Source organism: Oncorhynchus keta, chromosome 33 (assembly GCF_023373465.1).
Source record: "Oncorhynchus keta strain PuntledgeMale-10-30-2019 chromosome 33, Oket_V2, whole genome shotgun sequence".
NCBI lineage: Eukaryota > Metazoa > Chordata > Actinopteri > Salmoniformes > Salmonidae > Oncorhynchus > Oncorhynchus keta.
The window spans coordinates 17157034-17172729 of record NC_068453.1 but is presented as its reverse complement, the minus strand read 5'-3'; the positions used below and the strand labels follow the sequence as shown (position 1 = coordinate 17172729).

The 15696-nt window shown below is 49.9% G+C and overlaps 1 protein-coding gene and 1 long non-coding RNA gene across 5 annotated transcripts in view; both read right to left on the bottom strand.

Annotated features, from left to right (window-relative positions):
• The window catches only part of LOC118365963 (USP6 N-terminal-like protein), a 71852-nt gene that overhangs the window by 30423 nt on the left and 25733 nt on the right, over window positions 1-15696 (bottom strand). Inside the window, exon 1 of one of the 3 annotated variants that reach the window (XM_052492161.1) lies at window positions 1818-2175. The exons of the other annotated variants lie outside the window; for them this stretch is intronic. Coding sequence (XP_052348121.1) covers window positions 1818-1872 — 55 coding nt within the window. The 5' untranslated portion in view covers window positions 1873-2175. Of the gene's footprint in view, window positions 1-1817; window positions 2176-15696 lie in introns of those variants that run through there. 3 annotated transcript variants of the gene reach the window in all.
• On the bottom strand, window positions 12187-15483 carry LOC127914620 (uncharacterized). 2 transcript variants are annotated; one of them, XR_008089097.1, is made up of 3 exons: window positions 14963-15483; window positions 14303-14357; window positions 12187-14137 (listed from the first exon to the last, which is right to left on the bottom strand). It is a non-coding gene; the product is annotated as an uncharacterized LOC127914620 (long non-coding RNA). The 2 variants fall into 2 exon arrangements; XR_008089096.1 differs by having other exon boundaries at window positions 12187-14082.

The following is a 15696-nucleotide window of genomic DNA, read 5'->3' as shown; positions in this document are numbered from 1 at the left end:
TGTGTCTGTGCCCCCTGGTTGAGGGGGTGGAGATGATGTAGCTAATTATTCCTTGCCCACGAACATTCGACCACCCATCAGAGATGACTGCTATACAGTATGCTTTCTCTATGATTTGCTTGACCTTCACTTGAACTCTGTTGAACTCTGCATCCAGCAAATGAGTAGATAAAGCATGTCTGGCTGGAGGGGTGTATGCTGGGTGAAGAACATTCAGAAAACTCTTCCAATACACATTGCCTGTGAGCATCAGAGGTGAACCAGTTGCATACACAGCTCGAGAAAGACATTCATCAGCATTTCTCTGACTACGTTCCTCCATTGAGTCAAAAAAAATTCTGATTCCAGGAGGACAATGAGCTGGTGCTATCGATAAGGTGTCTGATTCATCATTTTCACCTCGAATAGAAGTAGAGGGACTTTTGTCAGAGGTTGCTTGTTGTGAGCTCTGAGGGAACTTTATGCACTTGGCCAGATGATTCTGTGTCTTTGTTGCATTCTTCACATATGATTTGGCACAGCATTTGCAAATGTACACCATGAAGACATGTCTACCCACAGAGTAGTTTACTCTCAATCTACGTTGACAGTTATAAATTCCATCTGAACTTTCATGTCTCCAAGTAACATAATCTCAATTGTAAACTGTGCAACACCATTAGAACTGTATCATTTAAGTTAATCTCTTGCTCCTACCTGGCACGCAGGCGTCCCATCTAGACATCTGGAAATGCAAATGCGCTACGCTAAATGCTAATAGCACTCGTTAAAACTCAAACGTTCATTAAAATACACATGCAGAGTATTGAATTAAAGCTACACTCGTTGTGAATCCAGGCAACAAGTCAGATTTTTAAAATGCTTTTCGGCGAAAGCATGAGAAGCTATTATCTGATAGCATGTAACACCCCAAAAGACCCGCAGGGGACGTAAACAAAATAATTAGCATAGTCGGCGCTACACAAACCGCACAAATAAAATATAAAACATTCATTACCTTTGACCATCTTCTTTGTTGGCACTCCTAGATGTCCCATAATCACTATTGGGTCTTTTTTTCGATTAAATCGGTCCATATATAGCCTAGATATCGATCTATGAAGACTGTGTAAGACTGTAAAAAAGTTGACGATAAACTTTCACAAAACACTTCGAAATACTTTTGTAATGCAACTTTAGGTATTAGTAAACGTTAATAAGCGATCAAATTGATCACGAGGCGATGTGTATTCTATAGCTGTACGTCTGGAAATAATGTCCGGGTAAATCTCAACCAAAATATCCGGTCGGAGACCTGAAGAAATGGGCCGTCTCTTCTTCGTTTGACCAAGAAACAAAGCCTAGGCAAATGACAAGACTGTTGACATCGTGTGCAAGCTGTAGGAATTGCAATCTCGGCTCCAGGTAATTTGCTTTCCCATAGACAATACATGCAAGTGGCGCATTGATATATTTTCCAATTTTCAGTGATCAGATTTTCCTGCGCTTTTCGTTGAAACGCACGTTCTGTTATAGTCACAGCCGTGATTTAACCAGTTTTATAAACGTCTGAGTGTTTTCTATCCACACATACTAATCATATGCATATACTATCTTCCTGGCATGAGAAGCAGGGCGCTGAAATGTTGCACGATTTTTAACAGAATGTTTGAAAAAGTAGGGGGTAGGAGTAACAGGTTAAATATTTCAACACAATTCAATCCGACAGAAGCAATAGCTGTTCTTGAACACCAGCAGTTTGTCCTAGTAAGGAGGCAAAAAACCAAAGCAGTATTTATTTGCCTGAAGTCAGTCGCCTCAGTGACATCGTGTCTTACCTCTCTTCACGCTCTCTGTTGGATCCTCCAGTCTACTGAGAGATTTAGTCCGCATTAGTGACAGCCCGGGCTAGACAAACAACCCATCCCAGAACCACCGACTCTGCCACGGCAACTATGTCACACGACAACAGTCCCCGTACCAATGAGAGGAACCAGAGAGACAGACAAATGGTGGCTTGTATTGATACACTCTTCTGAGCAGTAGACGGGAGATCAGAGTGGTTGAGTTTGAGGGCCTCGGTCACAATGCAGCCGTTTGTTTACTTTACAAAGAGATTCGAGAACGAGATAGGGAACAAGAGAGAAGGAGAGAGAGAACGAGGGACACTGACTCCAGCATCAAGTCACCGCTTTCCCACTCACAACATTCCACACCCAAACACACAACAACAGCCCCTATTCAATACACCAGAGAAGAGAGGGAGGGAGAGAGGGAGAAAATAAGAGAGAGGGAGGGAAAGAGGGACAGGGAGAGAGAGATGAGGAAGACAGTGGGTGGGACACAAGGCGAGGGAGATGAGAAATCAAGGGAGAGCCAAGCGTTCTTGAGAAACAGCCTTCATTAAATGAGACTCATGTTCAACTCCTGTGGCGAGTCGTATACCCAGAACGATCATGTTGATCAGGCATATTGCAGGACAGCCGGGGAGATAAGAGGAAGGGGAGGGAGGGAGAGAAAAGGAGAGGAAGAAAGATAATGGTTTCTATCTCCTCCCTCGATCGCTACAGTATGTATCTACCCTGGCACACATAAACGACCCAGGCCAACGCCCAGTAAGGGAATGGCTGATGTGGCGTTTTAAAGCATCGAGGTCATCCTGCAGGGCAGGCAGGCAGGCTTGGAGGTTCTGGCGTCCTTTCTGGGAATGTTCTCACACACGGGATGCTTTCTGAGAAGGGACACGTCCACTGCTACCATGCTGTCAGTAACATGGCTTGGGAGTTATTGAGCACATTCCAGTGAATCCTCTTCAAAATAAGGACTGTCATTTTATTTGAAATTAATGTTATGAAACGCATCTCGCCTTCACTCTTGCCCTCTCTGTATTTGTCAAGAGCAGCAGAATATTGTCATCTTGAGTGAGAAGTTGACCCTTCACCTCTCTCGCGGCTGTTGCACAGCTCTCTCTCTCGACTGTTGTACACTCCCTCTCTCTCTCACTCGACTGTTGTACACTCCCTCTCTCTCTCACTCGACTGTTGTACACTCTCCCCCCTCGACTGTTGTACACACACTCTCTCTCTCACTCGACTGTTGTACACTCACTCTCGACTGTTGTACACTCTCTCTCACTCTCTCGACTGTTGTACACTCACTCTCTCTCGACTGTTGTACACTCACTCTCTCTCACTCTCTCGACTGTTGTACACTCACTCTCTCTCTCACGACTGTTGTACACTCACTCACGACTGTTGTACACTCACTCTCGACTGTTGTACACTCACTCTCGACTGTTGTACACTCACTCTCTCTCGACTGTTGTACATTCACTCTCTCTCTCTCTCGACTGTTGTACACTCACTCTCTCTCACTCTCACGACTGTTGTACACTCACTCTCGACTGTTGTACACTCACTCTCTCTCGACTGTTGTACACTCACTCTCACGACTGTTGTACACTCACTCTCACGACTGTTGTACACTCACTCTCTCGACTGTTGTACACACTCTCACTCTCTCGACTGTTGTACACTCTCACTCTCTCGACTGTTGTACACACTCTCACTCTCTCGACTGTTGTACACACTCTCACTCTCTCGACTGTTGTACACACTCTCACTCTCGACTGTTGTACACACTCACTCTCTCGACTGTTGTACACTCACTCTCACGACTGTTGTACACTCACTCTCTCTCACTCTCACGACTGTTGTACACTCACTCACGACTGTTGTACACTCACTCTCGACTGTTGTACACTCACTCTCTCACGACTGTTGTACACTCACTCTCTCGACTGTTGTACACACTCTCACTCTCGACTGTTGTACACACTCTCACTCTCTCGACTGTTGTACACACTCTCACTCTCTCGACTGTTGTACACACTCTCACTCTCTCGACTGTTGTACACACTCACTCTCTCGACTGTTGTACACACTCACTCTCACGACTGTTGTACACTCACTCTCTCTCACTCTCACGACTGTTGTACACTCACTCACGACTGTTGTACACTCACTCTCGACTGTTGTACACTCACTCTCTCTCGACTGTTGTACACTCACTCTCTCTCGACTGTTGTACACTCACTCTCACGACTGTTGTACACTCACTCTCACGACTGTTGTACACTCACTCTCTCGACTGTTGTACACTCACTCTCTCGACTGTTGTACACTCACTCTCTCGACTGTTGTACACTCACTCTCTCGACTGTTGTACACTCACTCTCGACTTGTACACACTCTCACTCTCGACTGTTGTACACACTCACTCTCTCGACTGTTGTACACTCACTCTCACGACTGTTGTACACTCACTCTCTCTCACTCTCACGACTGTTGTACACTCACTCACGACTGTTGTACACTCACTCTCGACTGTTGTACACTCACTCTCTCTCGACTGTTGTACACTCACTCTCACGACTGTTGTACACTCACTCTCTCGACTGTTGTACACTCACTCTCTCGACTGTTGTACACTCACTCTCGACTGTTGTACACTCACTCTCTCGACTGTTGTACACTCACTCTCTCGACTGTTGTACACTCACTCTCTCGACTGTTGTACACTCTCTCTCTATCTCTCTCGACTGTTGTACACTCTCTCTCTCTCTCGACTGTTGTACACTCTCTCTCTCTCTCTCGACTGTTGTACACTCTCTCTCTCTCGACTGTTGTACACTCACTCTCTCTCTCATGACTGTTGTACACTCACTCTCTCTCACTCTCATGACTGTTGTACACTCACTCTCTCGACTGTTGTACACTCACTCTCTCGACTGTTGTACACTCACTCTCTCGACTGTTGTACACTCACTCTCTCGACTGTTGTACACTCACTCTCACGACTGTTGTACACTCACTCTCTCGACTGTTGTACACTCTCTCTCTCTCGACTGTTGTACACTCTCTCTCTCTCGACTGTTGTACACTCACTCTCTCTCTCGACTGTTGTACACTCACTCCCTCTCTCGACTGTTGTACACTCACTCTCTCTCACTCTCACGACTGTTGTACACTCACTCACGACTGTTGTACACTCACTCTCGACTGTTGTACACTCACTCTCTCACGACTGTTGTACACTCACTCTCTCTCACTCTCACGACTGTTGTACACTCACTCACGACTGTTGTACACTCACTCTCACGACTGTTGTACACTCTCTCTCTCTCGACTGTTGTACACTCTCTCTCTCTCGACTGTTGTACACTCACTCTCTCTCTCGACTGTTGTACACTCACTCCCTCTCTCGACTGTTGTACACTCACTCTCTCTCACTCTCACGACTGTTGTACACTCACTCACGACTGTTGTACACTCACTCTCGACTGTTGTACACTCACTCTCTCACGACTGTTGTACACTCACTCTCTCTCACTCTCACGACTGTTGTACACTCACTCACGACTGTTGTACACTCACTCTCACGACTGTTGTACACTCACTCTCTCTCGACTGTTGTACACTCACTCTCACGACTGTTGTACACTCACTCTCTCGACTGTTGTACACTCACTCTCTCGACTGTTGTACACTCTCTCTCTCGACTGTTGTACACTCTCTCTCTCTCTCTCTCGACTGTTGTACACTCTCTCTCTCTCTCTCGACTGTTGTACACTCTCTCTCTCTCTCGACTGTTGTACACTCTCTCTCTCTCTCGACTGTTGTACACTCTCTCTCTCTCGACTGTTGTACACTCTCTCTCTCTCGACTGTTGTACACTCTCTCTCTCTCTCGACTGTTGTACACTCACTCTCTCTCTCGACTGTTGTACACTCACTCTCTCTCGACTGTTGTACACTCACTCTCACGACTGTTGTACACTCACGACTGTTGTACACTCACTCTCTCGACTGTTGTACACTCACTCTCACGACTGTTGTACACTCTCTCTCGACTGTTGTACACTCTCTCTCTCTCTCGACTGTTGTACACACTCACTCTCTCGACTGTTGTACACTCACTCTCACGACTGTTGTACACTCACTCTCACGACTGTTGTACACTCACTCTCTCGACTGTTGTACACTCTCTCTCTCTCTCGACTGTTGTACACACTCACTCTCACGACTGTTGTACACTCGCTCTCACGACTGTTGTACACTCACTCTCTCTCACTCTCACGACTGTTGTACACTCACTCTCGACTGTTGTACACTCACTCTCGACTGTTGTACACACTCTCACTCTCTCGACTGTTGTACACTCACTCTCACTCTCTCGACTGTTGTACACTCACTCTCACGACTGTTGTACACACTCTCACTCTCTCGACTGTTGTACACACTCTCACTCTCTCGACTGTTGTACACACTCTCACTCTCTCGACTGTTGTACACACTCTCACTCTCTCGACTGTTGTACACACTCTCACTCTCTCGACTGTTGTACACACTCTCACTCTCTCGACTGTTGTACACACTCTCACTCTCTCGACTGTTGTACACACTCTCACTCTCTCGACTGTTGTACACTCTCTCACTCTCTCGACTGTTGTACACCTCTCTATCTCTCGACTGTTGTACACCTCTCTCTCTCTCGACTGTTGTACACTCTCTCACTCTCTCGACTGTTGTACACTCTCTCTCTCTCTCGACTGTTGTACACCTCTCTCTCTCTCGACTGTTGTACACCTCTCTCTCTCTCGACTGTTGTACACCTCTCTCTCTCTCGACTGTTGTACACCTCTCTCTCGACTGTTGTACACACTCTCTCTCTCTCGACTGTTGTACACTCTCTCACTCTCTCGACTGTTGTACACTCTCTCTCTCTCTCGACTGTTGTACACCTCTCTCTCTCTCTCTCTCTCTCTCTCTCGACTGTTGTACACCTCTCTCTCTCTCTCTCTCGACTGTTGTACACCTCTCGCTCTCTCGACTGTTGTACACCTCTCTCTCTCTCTCGACTGTTGTACACACTCTCACGACTGTTGTACACCTCTCTCTCTCATGACTGTTGTACACCCTCTCTCTCTCGACTGTTGTACACCTCTCTCTCTCTCGACTGTTGTACACCTCTCTCTCTCTCGACTGTTGTACACCTCTCTCTCTCTCGACTGTTGTACACCTCTCTCTCTCTCGACTGTTGTACACTCTCTCTCTCTCTCTCTCTCTCGACTGTTGTACACCTCTCTCTCTCTCGACTGTTGTACACCTCTCACTCTCTCGACTGTTGTACACCTCTCACTCTCTCGACTGTTGTACACCTCTCACTCTCTCGACTGTTGTACACCTCTCTCTCTCTCTCTCGACTGTTGTACACACTCTCACGACTGTTGTACACCTCTCTCTCTCACGACTGTTGTACACCTCTCTCTCTCTCGACTGTTGTACACCTCTCTCTCTCTCGACTGTTGTACACCTCTCTCTCTCGACTGTTGTACACCTCTCTCTCTCGACTGTTGTACACCTCTCTCTCTCTCGACTGTTGTACACCTCTCTCTCTCTCGACTGTTGTACACCTCTCTCTCTCTCGACTGTTGTACACCTCTCTCTCTCGACTGTTGTACACCTCTCTCTCTCTCGACTGTTGTACACCTCTCTCTCTCGACTGTTGTACACCTCTCTCTCTCGACTGTTGTACACCTCTCTCTCGACTGTTGTACACCTCTCTAGTCTTCAGAATTGTATATAAAAATCTGCCAAGCACTTTGGCAACTGTTTGTGTGGGCGATCTCTGGCACCACATCACAAGATGAAAACAGAGAGGAGTGTCATACAAACTCCCCCATACTAAACTTTCATGCAAATACAAAACAAGCGATTTAAATCTGTTCTGCACTCCAGCGACAAGGGGATCCGAGCTGTCTCTGTTCTGTTAGGTGTGTTGCGTATAGTGTGTGAGGTTCACAGTTGAAGGTGTCAAATAACCGAAGTGTCAATCTATGCACACCACACACATTGTCGCTGGAGTGTTGAATTTGTAAAAAATCATACTTTCCCTGAACTACTGGTGCTTTCTGTACTGTAAAACGGTAGTCTAAGCTTTGTGCAATCTGACGCCAGGCAGAGGGACTAAAATACATCACTTCACAGTTAGGATCAATACTCCCTCCCCAAAGGACAGCTAATCAATATTCAATTGGCAATCAATCAGCAGCAGTGTAGAGTATAACCAGACTGTTCATCATCTAAATACATGACATGCACACAGAACAACTTTATGAGCCCATACAGTCTTCATCCACCTAGACACTCTGGACCAAAGCCTCGGTGTGAGTTGGCAACAGTAAAGACAGGGAGGTGGGGGGGGACACTCTGGACCAAAGCCTTGGTGTGGGTTGGCAGCAGTAAAGACAGGGAGGTGGGGGGGAAGAGAGAGAGACACTCTGGACCAAAGCCTTGGTGTGGGTTGGCAGCAGTAAAGACAGGGAGGTGGGGGGAAGAGAGACACTCTGGACCAAAGCCTTGGTGTGGGTTGGCAGCAGTAAAGACAGGGAGGTGGGGGGGAAGAGAGAGAGAGACACTCTGGACCAAAGCCTTGGTGTGGGTTGGCAGCAGTAAAGACAGGGAGGTGGGGGGAAGAGAGACACTCTGAACCAAAGCCTTGATGTGAGTTGGCAGCAGTAAAGACAGGGAGGTGTGGGGGAAGAGAGAGAGACACTCTGGACCAAAGCCTTGGTGTGGGTTGGCAGCAGTAAAGACAGGGAAGTGGGGGGGGGGAAGAGAGACACTCTGGACCAAAGCCTTGGTGTGGGTTGGCAGCAGTAAAGACAGGGAGGTGGGGGAAGAGAGAGAGACACTCTGGACCAAAGCCTTGGTGTGGGTTGGCAGCAGTAAAGACAGGGAGGTGGGTGGAAGAGAGAGAGCCACTCTGGACTAAAGCCTTGGTGTGGGTTGGCAGCAGTAAAGACAGGGAGGTGGGGAAGAGAGAGAGACACTCTGGACCAAAGCCTTGGTGTGGGTTGGCAGCAGTAAAGACAGGGAGGTGGGGGGGAGAGAGACACTCTGGACCAAAGCCTTGGTGTGGGTTGGCAGCAGTAAAGACAGGGAGGTGGGGGGAAGAGAGAGAGACACTCTGGACCAAAGCCTTGGTGTGTGTTGGCAGCAGTAAAGACAGGGAGGTGGGTGGAAGAGAGAGAGACACTCTGGACTAAAGCCTGGTGTGGGTTGGCAGCAGTAAAGACAGGGAGGTGGGGGGAAGAGAGAGAGACACTCTGGACCAAAGCCTTGGTGTGGGTTGGCAGCAGTAAAGACAGGGAGGTGGGGGGGGAGAGACACTCTGGACCAAAGCCTTGGTGTGGGTTGGCAGCAGTAAAGACAGGGAGGTGGGGGAAGAGAGAGAGACACTCTGGACTAAAGCCTTGGTGTGGGTTGGCAGCAGTAAAGACAGGGAGGTGGGGGGAAGAGAGACACTCTGGACCAAAGCCTTGGTGTGGGTTGGCAGCAGTAAAGACAGGGAGGTGGGGGGAAGAGAGAGAGACACTCTGGACCAAAGCCTTGGTGTGGGTTGGCAGCAGTAAAGACAGGGAGGTGGGGGAAGAGAGAGAGACACTCTGGACCAAAGCCTTGGTGTGGGTTGGCAGCAGTAAAGACAGGGAGGTGGGGGGGAAGAGAGAGAGATACTCTGGACCAAGGCCTTGGTGTGGGTTGGCAGCAGTAAAGACAGGGAGGTGGGGGGGAAGAGAGAGAGACACTCTGGACCAAAGCCTTGGTGTGGGTTGGCAGCAGTAAAGACAGGGAGGTGGGGGGAGAGACACTCTGGACCAAAGCCTTGGTGTGGGTTGGCAGCAGTAAAGACAGGGAGGTGGGGGGGAAGAGAGAGAGACACTCTGGACTAAAGCCTTGGTGTGGGTTGGCAGCAGTAAAGACAGGGAGGTGGGGGGGGAAGAGAGACACTCTGGACCAAAGCCTTGGTGTGGGTTGGCAGCAGTAAAGACAGGGAGGTGGGGGGGGGAAGAGAGAGAGACACTCTGGACCAAAGCCTTGGTGTGGGTTGGCAGCAGTAAAGACAGGGAGGTGGGGGGAAGAGAGAGAGACACTCTGGACCAAAGCCTTGGTGTGGGTTGGCAGCAGTAAAGACAGGGAGGTGGGGGGGAAGAGAGAGAGATACTCTGGACCAAGGCCTTGGTGTGGGTTGGCAGCAGTAAAGACAGGGAGGTGGGGGGAAGAGAGACACTCTGAACCAAAGCCTTGATGTGAGTTGGCAGCAGTAAAGACAGGGAGGTGTGGGGGAAGAGAGAGAGACACTCTGGACCAAAGCCTTGGTGTGGGTTGGCAGCAGTAAAGACAGGGAGGTGGGTGGAAGAGAGAGAGCCACTCTGGACTAAAGCCTTGGTGTGGGTTGGCAGCAGTAAAGACAGGGAGGTGGGGAAGAGAGAGAGACACTCTGGACCAAAGCCTTGGTGTGGGTTGGCAGCAGTAAAGACAGGGAGGTGGGGGGAAGAGAGAGAGACACTCTGGACCAAAGCCTTGGTGTGGGTTGGCAGCAGTAAAGACAGGGAGGTGGGGGGGGAGAGACACTCTGGACCAAAGCCTTGGTGTGGGTTGGCAGCAGTAAAGACAGGGAGGTGGGGGAAGAGAAAGAGACACTCTGGACTAAAGCCTTGGTGTGGGTTGGCAGCAGTAAAGACAGGGAGGTGGGGGGGAAGAGAGACACTCTGGACCAAAGCCTTGGTGTGGGTTGGCAGCAGTAAAGACAGGGAGGTGGGGGGAAGAGAGAGAGACACTCTGGACCAAAGCCTTGGTGTGGGTTGGCAGCAGTAAAGACAGGGAGGTGGGGGGAAGAGAGAGAGACACTCTGGACCAAAGCCTTGGTGTGGGTTGGCAGCAGTAAAGACAGGGAGGTGGGGGGGAAGAGAGAGAGATACTCTGGACCAAAGCCTTGGTGTGGGTTGGCAGCAGTAAAGACAGGGAGGTGGGGGGGAAGAGAGACACTCTGGACCAAAGCCTTGGTGTGGGTTGGCAGCAGTAAAGACAGGGAGGTGGGGGGGGAGAGACACTCTGGACCAAAGCCTTGGTGTGGGTTGGCAGCAGTAAAGACAGGGAGGTGGGGGGGAAGAAAAGAGAGAGAGAGAAGGGGCACAGTCTCATTGTTCCTTTGGGCGGAGCCTGACGCCATCTCTCACTCTGTCCATCTCTGTCACACAAGCACACACAAGCCACTTGTGTCCCCACACCACACTACGGACGATGAAATCATTTGCTATGAGTAATGACAGCTTGACAAGTGCAGTGCGTGACTAGTACAGTACACAAACACACACGACTGACTGTATGTATGGGAGCTATAGTGTTATCTGCAAAGTCAACGTATCAAACAAGGAACGCAACAATATTAGTACATTGAATGACGCGATTGAGAGAGAATGTGCCTTGATTCAGCAGTCGTAAACAGACTGTAAAGAACACATCTAGTCTAATAACAGGTGTACACAAAAACAAATAGGACTGTCACAACTCATCTGGAGGGGGGGGGGGGTAACATACATCACTCCCCCTTTCATCTCTACCTGGCTGGTCAGTAGGGAGAGGGGGGTGGAGAGAGAACTCTGGTTCCTTTGATAACTACACTACTGAAAGACCTCTACACTAACCAAAGGGCCTGTGTATAAGCATTCACAGTCCAGCCATTTCAAGGCTAAGAAAGAGCTACCCTTCACTGTGAGTATGCATGTTTTACATTAAAACAGAAAGCAGGGTTGTTTTTAGTTTGAAAACTAACTGGATGGGAACTTTGTGCCGTTTTTATTTACCCCAGAAAATAATTGAATACTGGTTCAGATGTTCTTTTTAAAGGAGCCCTGAGACAGAGAGAGAAACAGAACCAGTGCTGAGTGCCATTTCACATCGTATCTAATATGTTGCTCTAACAGATACAGCTCCGTTCACCACATGGATACATTCTACTGTGAGGCCAAGATTACAGAACAAAATGTCGTCTAGCATTTCCCTCTAGGTGCTTATATGGCAAACAATTAGACTAGATGCTAAAATGGCTTTGATATCGGTGGGCAGATGCTAACCGGCTACCTACAGTTTAACGTGGGGGGGGGGTCTGAATTCTACCTCTATCCCTCTGACAACCCAGTATGCAATGTTGGAGGCCGTGCTAACACACACACACACACACACACACACACACACACACACACACACACACACACACACACACACACACACACACACACACACACACACACACACACACACACACACACACACACACACACACACACACGCACACACACGCACACACACCCCAATAGTTGACACAACTTGATGAGTTACACTTCAGCAAAAGCAAATCTTCCTTTTTTAAGCTGCTGGCACATAATTTGAATAATTGAGCAGTTAGAAATATGACAGATTTAACAGATTTAACATGGGAGGGAGAGAGGGAGGAAGACTGCAGCTGGACACTGGAGCAGCAGGCTGCTTTAGACTGGTTATAAATCCCTATGGACCCACCTCAGTCCCAGCACAGCAGTATGGGAAAGGAAAGGGGGGAAATCTAGTCCGTTGTACAACAATGCATTCTACTGAAATGTGTCTCCCGCATTTATTAACCCAACCGCTCTGAATCAGAGAGGTGCAGGGGGCTAATCAACAGCCACGTCATCGGCCCCCGGGGAACAGTGGGTTAACAGGGGCAGAACGACAGACTTTTACCTTGTCAGCTCGGGGATTCGATCCAGCAACCGTTTGGTTACTGGCCTACCGCTCCTACCTGCCGCAGCAGGCTGGGTGGTTTTGTGCAACGGAAAACAAATATCGGTGTTCTTATCGGACAAGTTCAGAGTGTAACTTGCTCGCTACTGAACACGACCCTAGTGAGCATGGGCTGGCATGTTGGACTGTAATACTGCTCCTAGCTCCTCCCATCACCTGCCTGGCCAGCAGAATGCTGGACTGTAATACTGCTCCTAGCTCCTCCCATCACATGCCTGGCCAGCAGAATGCTGGACTGTAATACTGCTCCTAGCTCCTCCCATCACCTGCCTGGCCAGCAGAATGCTGGACTGTAATACTGCTCCTAGCTCCTCCCATCACCTGCCTGGTCAGCAGAATGCTGGACTGTAATACTGCTCCTAGCTCCTCCCATCACCTGCCTGGCCAGCAGAATGCTGGACTGTAATACTGCTCCTAGCTCCTCCCATCACCTGCCTGGTCAGCAGAATGCTGGACTGTAATACTGCTCCTAGCTCCTCCCATCACCTGCCTGGTCAGCAGAATGCTGGACTGTAATACTGCTCCTAGCTCCTCCCATCACCTGCCTGGTCAGCAGAATGCTGGACTGTAATACTGCTCCTAGCTCCTCCCATCACCTGCCTGGTCAGCAGAATGCTGGACTGTAATACTGCTCCTAGCTCCTCCCATCACCTGCCTGGTCAGCAGAATGCTGGACTGTAATACTGCTCCTAGCTCCTCCCATCACCTGCCTGGTCAGCAGAATGCTGGACTGTAATACTGCTCCTAGCTCCTCCCATCACCTGCCTGGTCAGCAGAATGCTGGACTGTAATACTGCTCCTAGCTCCTCCCATCACCTGCCTGGTCAGCAGAATGCTGGACTGTAATACTGCTCCTAGCTCCTCCCATCACCTGCCTGGTCAGCAGAATGCTGGACTGTAATACTGCTCCTAGCTCCTCCCATCACCTGCCTGGTCAGCAGAATGCTGGACTGTAATACTGCTCCTAGCTCCTCCCATCACCTGCCTGGTCAGCAGAATGCTGGACTGTAATACTGCTCCTAGCTCCTCCCATCACCTGCCTGGTCAGCAGAATGCTGGACTGTAATACTGCTCCTAGCTCCTCCCATCACCTGCCTGGTCAGCAGAATGCTGGACTGTAATACTGCTCCTAGCTCCTCCCATCACCTGCCTGGTCAGCAGAATGCTGGACTGTAATACTGCTCCTAGCTCCTCCCATCACCTGCCTGGTCAGCAGAATGCTGGACTGTAATACTGCTCCTAGCTCCTCCCATCACCTGCCTGGTCAGCAGAATGCTGGACTGTAATACTGCTCCTAGCTCCTCCCATCACCTGCCTGGTCAGCAGAATGCTGGACTGTAATACTGCTCCTAGCTCCTCCCATCACCTGCCTGGCCAGCAGAATGCTGGACTGTAATACTGCTCCTAGCTCCTCCCATCACCTGCCTGGCCAGCAGAATGCTGGACTGTAATACTGCTCCTAGCTCCTCCCATCACCTGCCTGGTCAGCAGAATGCTGGACTGTAATACTGCTCCTAGCTCTTCCCGTCACCTGCCTGGTCAGCAGAATGCTGGACTGTAATACTGCTCCTAGCTCCTCCCATCACCTGCCTGGTCAGCAGAATGCTGGACTGTAATACTGCTCCTAGCTCCTCCCATCACCTGCCTGGTCAGCAGAATGCTGGACTGTAATACTGCTCCTAGCTCCTCCCGTCACCTGCCTGGTCAGCAGAATGCTGGACTGTAATACTGCTCCTAGCTCCTCCCATCACCTGCCTGGTCAGCAGAATGCTGGACTGTAATACTGCTCCTAGCTCCTCCCATCACCTGCCTGGTCAGCAGAATGCTGGACTGTAATACTGCTCCTAGCTCCTCCCATCACCTGCCTGGTCAGCAGAATGCTGGACTGTAATACTGCTCCTAGCTCCTCCCATCACCTGCCTGGTCAGCAGAATGCTGGACTGTAATACTGCTCCTAGCTCCTCCCATCACCTGCCTGGTCAGCAGAATGCTGGACTGTAATACTGCTCCTAGCTCCTCCCATCACCTGCCTGGTCAGCAGAATGCTGGACTGTAATACTGCTCCTAGCTCCTCCCATCACCTGCCTGGTCAGCAGAATGCTGGACTGTAATACTGCTCCTAGCTCCTCCCATCACCTGCCTGGCCAGCAGAATGCTGGACTGTAATACTGCTCCTAGCTCTTCCCGTCACCTGCCTGGTCAGCAGAATGCTGGACTGTAATACTGCTCCTAGCTCCTCCCATCACCTGCCTGGTCAGCAGAATGCTGGACTGTAATACTGCTCCTAGCTCCTCCCATCACCTGCCTGGTCAGCAGAATGCTGGACTGTAATACTGCTCCTAGCTCCTCCCGTCACCTGCCTGGTCAGCAGAATGCTGGACTGTAATACTGCTCCTAGCTCCTCCCATCACCTGCCTGGTCAGCAGAATGCTGGACTGTAATACTGCTCCTAGCTCCTCCCATCACCTGCCTGGCCAGCAGAATGCTGGACTGTAATACTGCTCCTAGCTCCTCCCATCACCTGCCTGGTCAGCAGAATGCTGGACTGTAATACTGCTCCTAGCTCCTCCCATCACCTGCCTGGTCAGCAGAATGCTGGACTGTAATACTGCTCCTAGCTCCTCCCATCACCTGCCTGGTCAGCAGAATGCTGGACTGTAATACTGCTCCTAGCTCCTCCCATCACCTGCCTGGTCAGCAGAATGCTGGACTGTAATACTGCTCCTAGCTCCTCCCATCACCTGCCTGGTCAGCAGAATGCTGGACTGTAATACTGCTCCTAGCTCCTCCCATCACCTGCCTGGTCAGCAGAATGCTGGACTGTAATAATGCTCCTAGCTCTTCCCGTCACCTGCCTGGTCAGCAGAATGCTGGACTGTAATACTGCTCCTAGCTCCTCCCATCACCTGCCTGGTCAGCAGAATGCTGGACTGTAATACTGCTCCTAGCTCCTCCCATCACCTGCCTGGTCAGCAGAATGCTGGACTGTAATACTGCTCCTAGCTCCTCCCATCACCTGCCTGGTCAGCAGACTG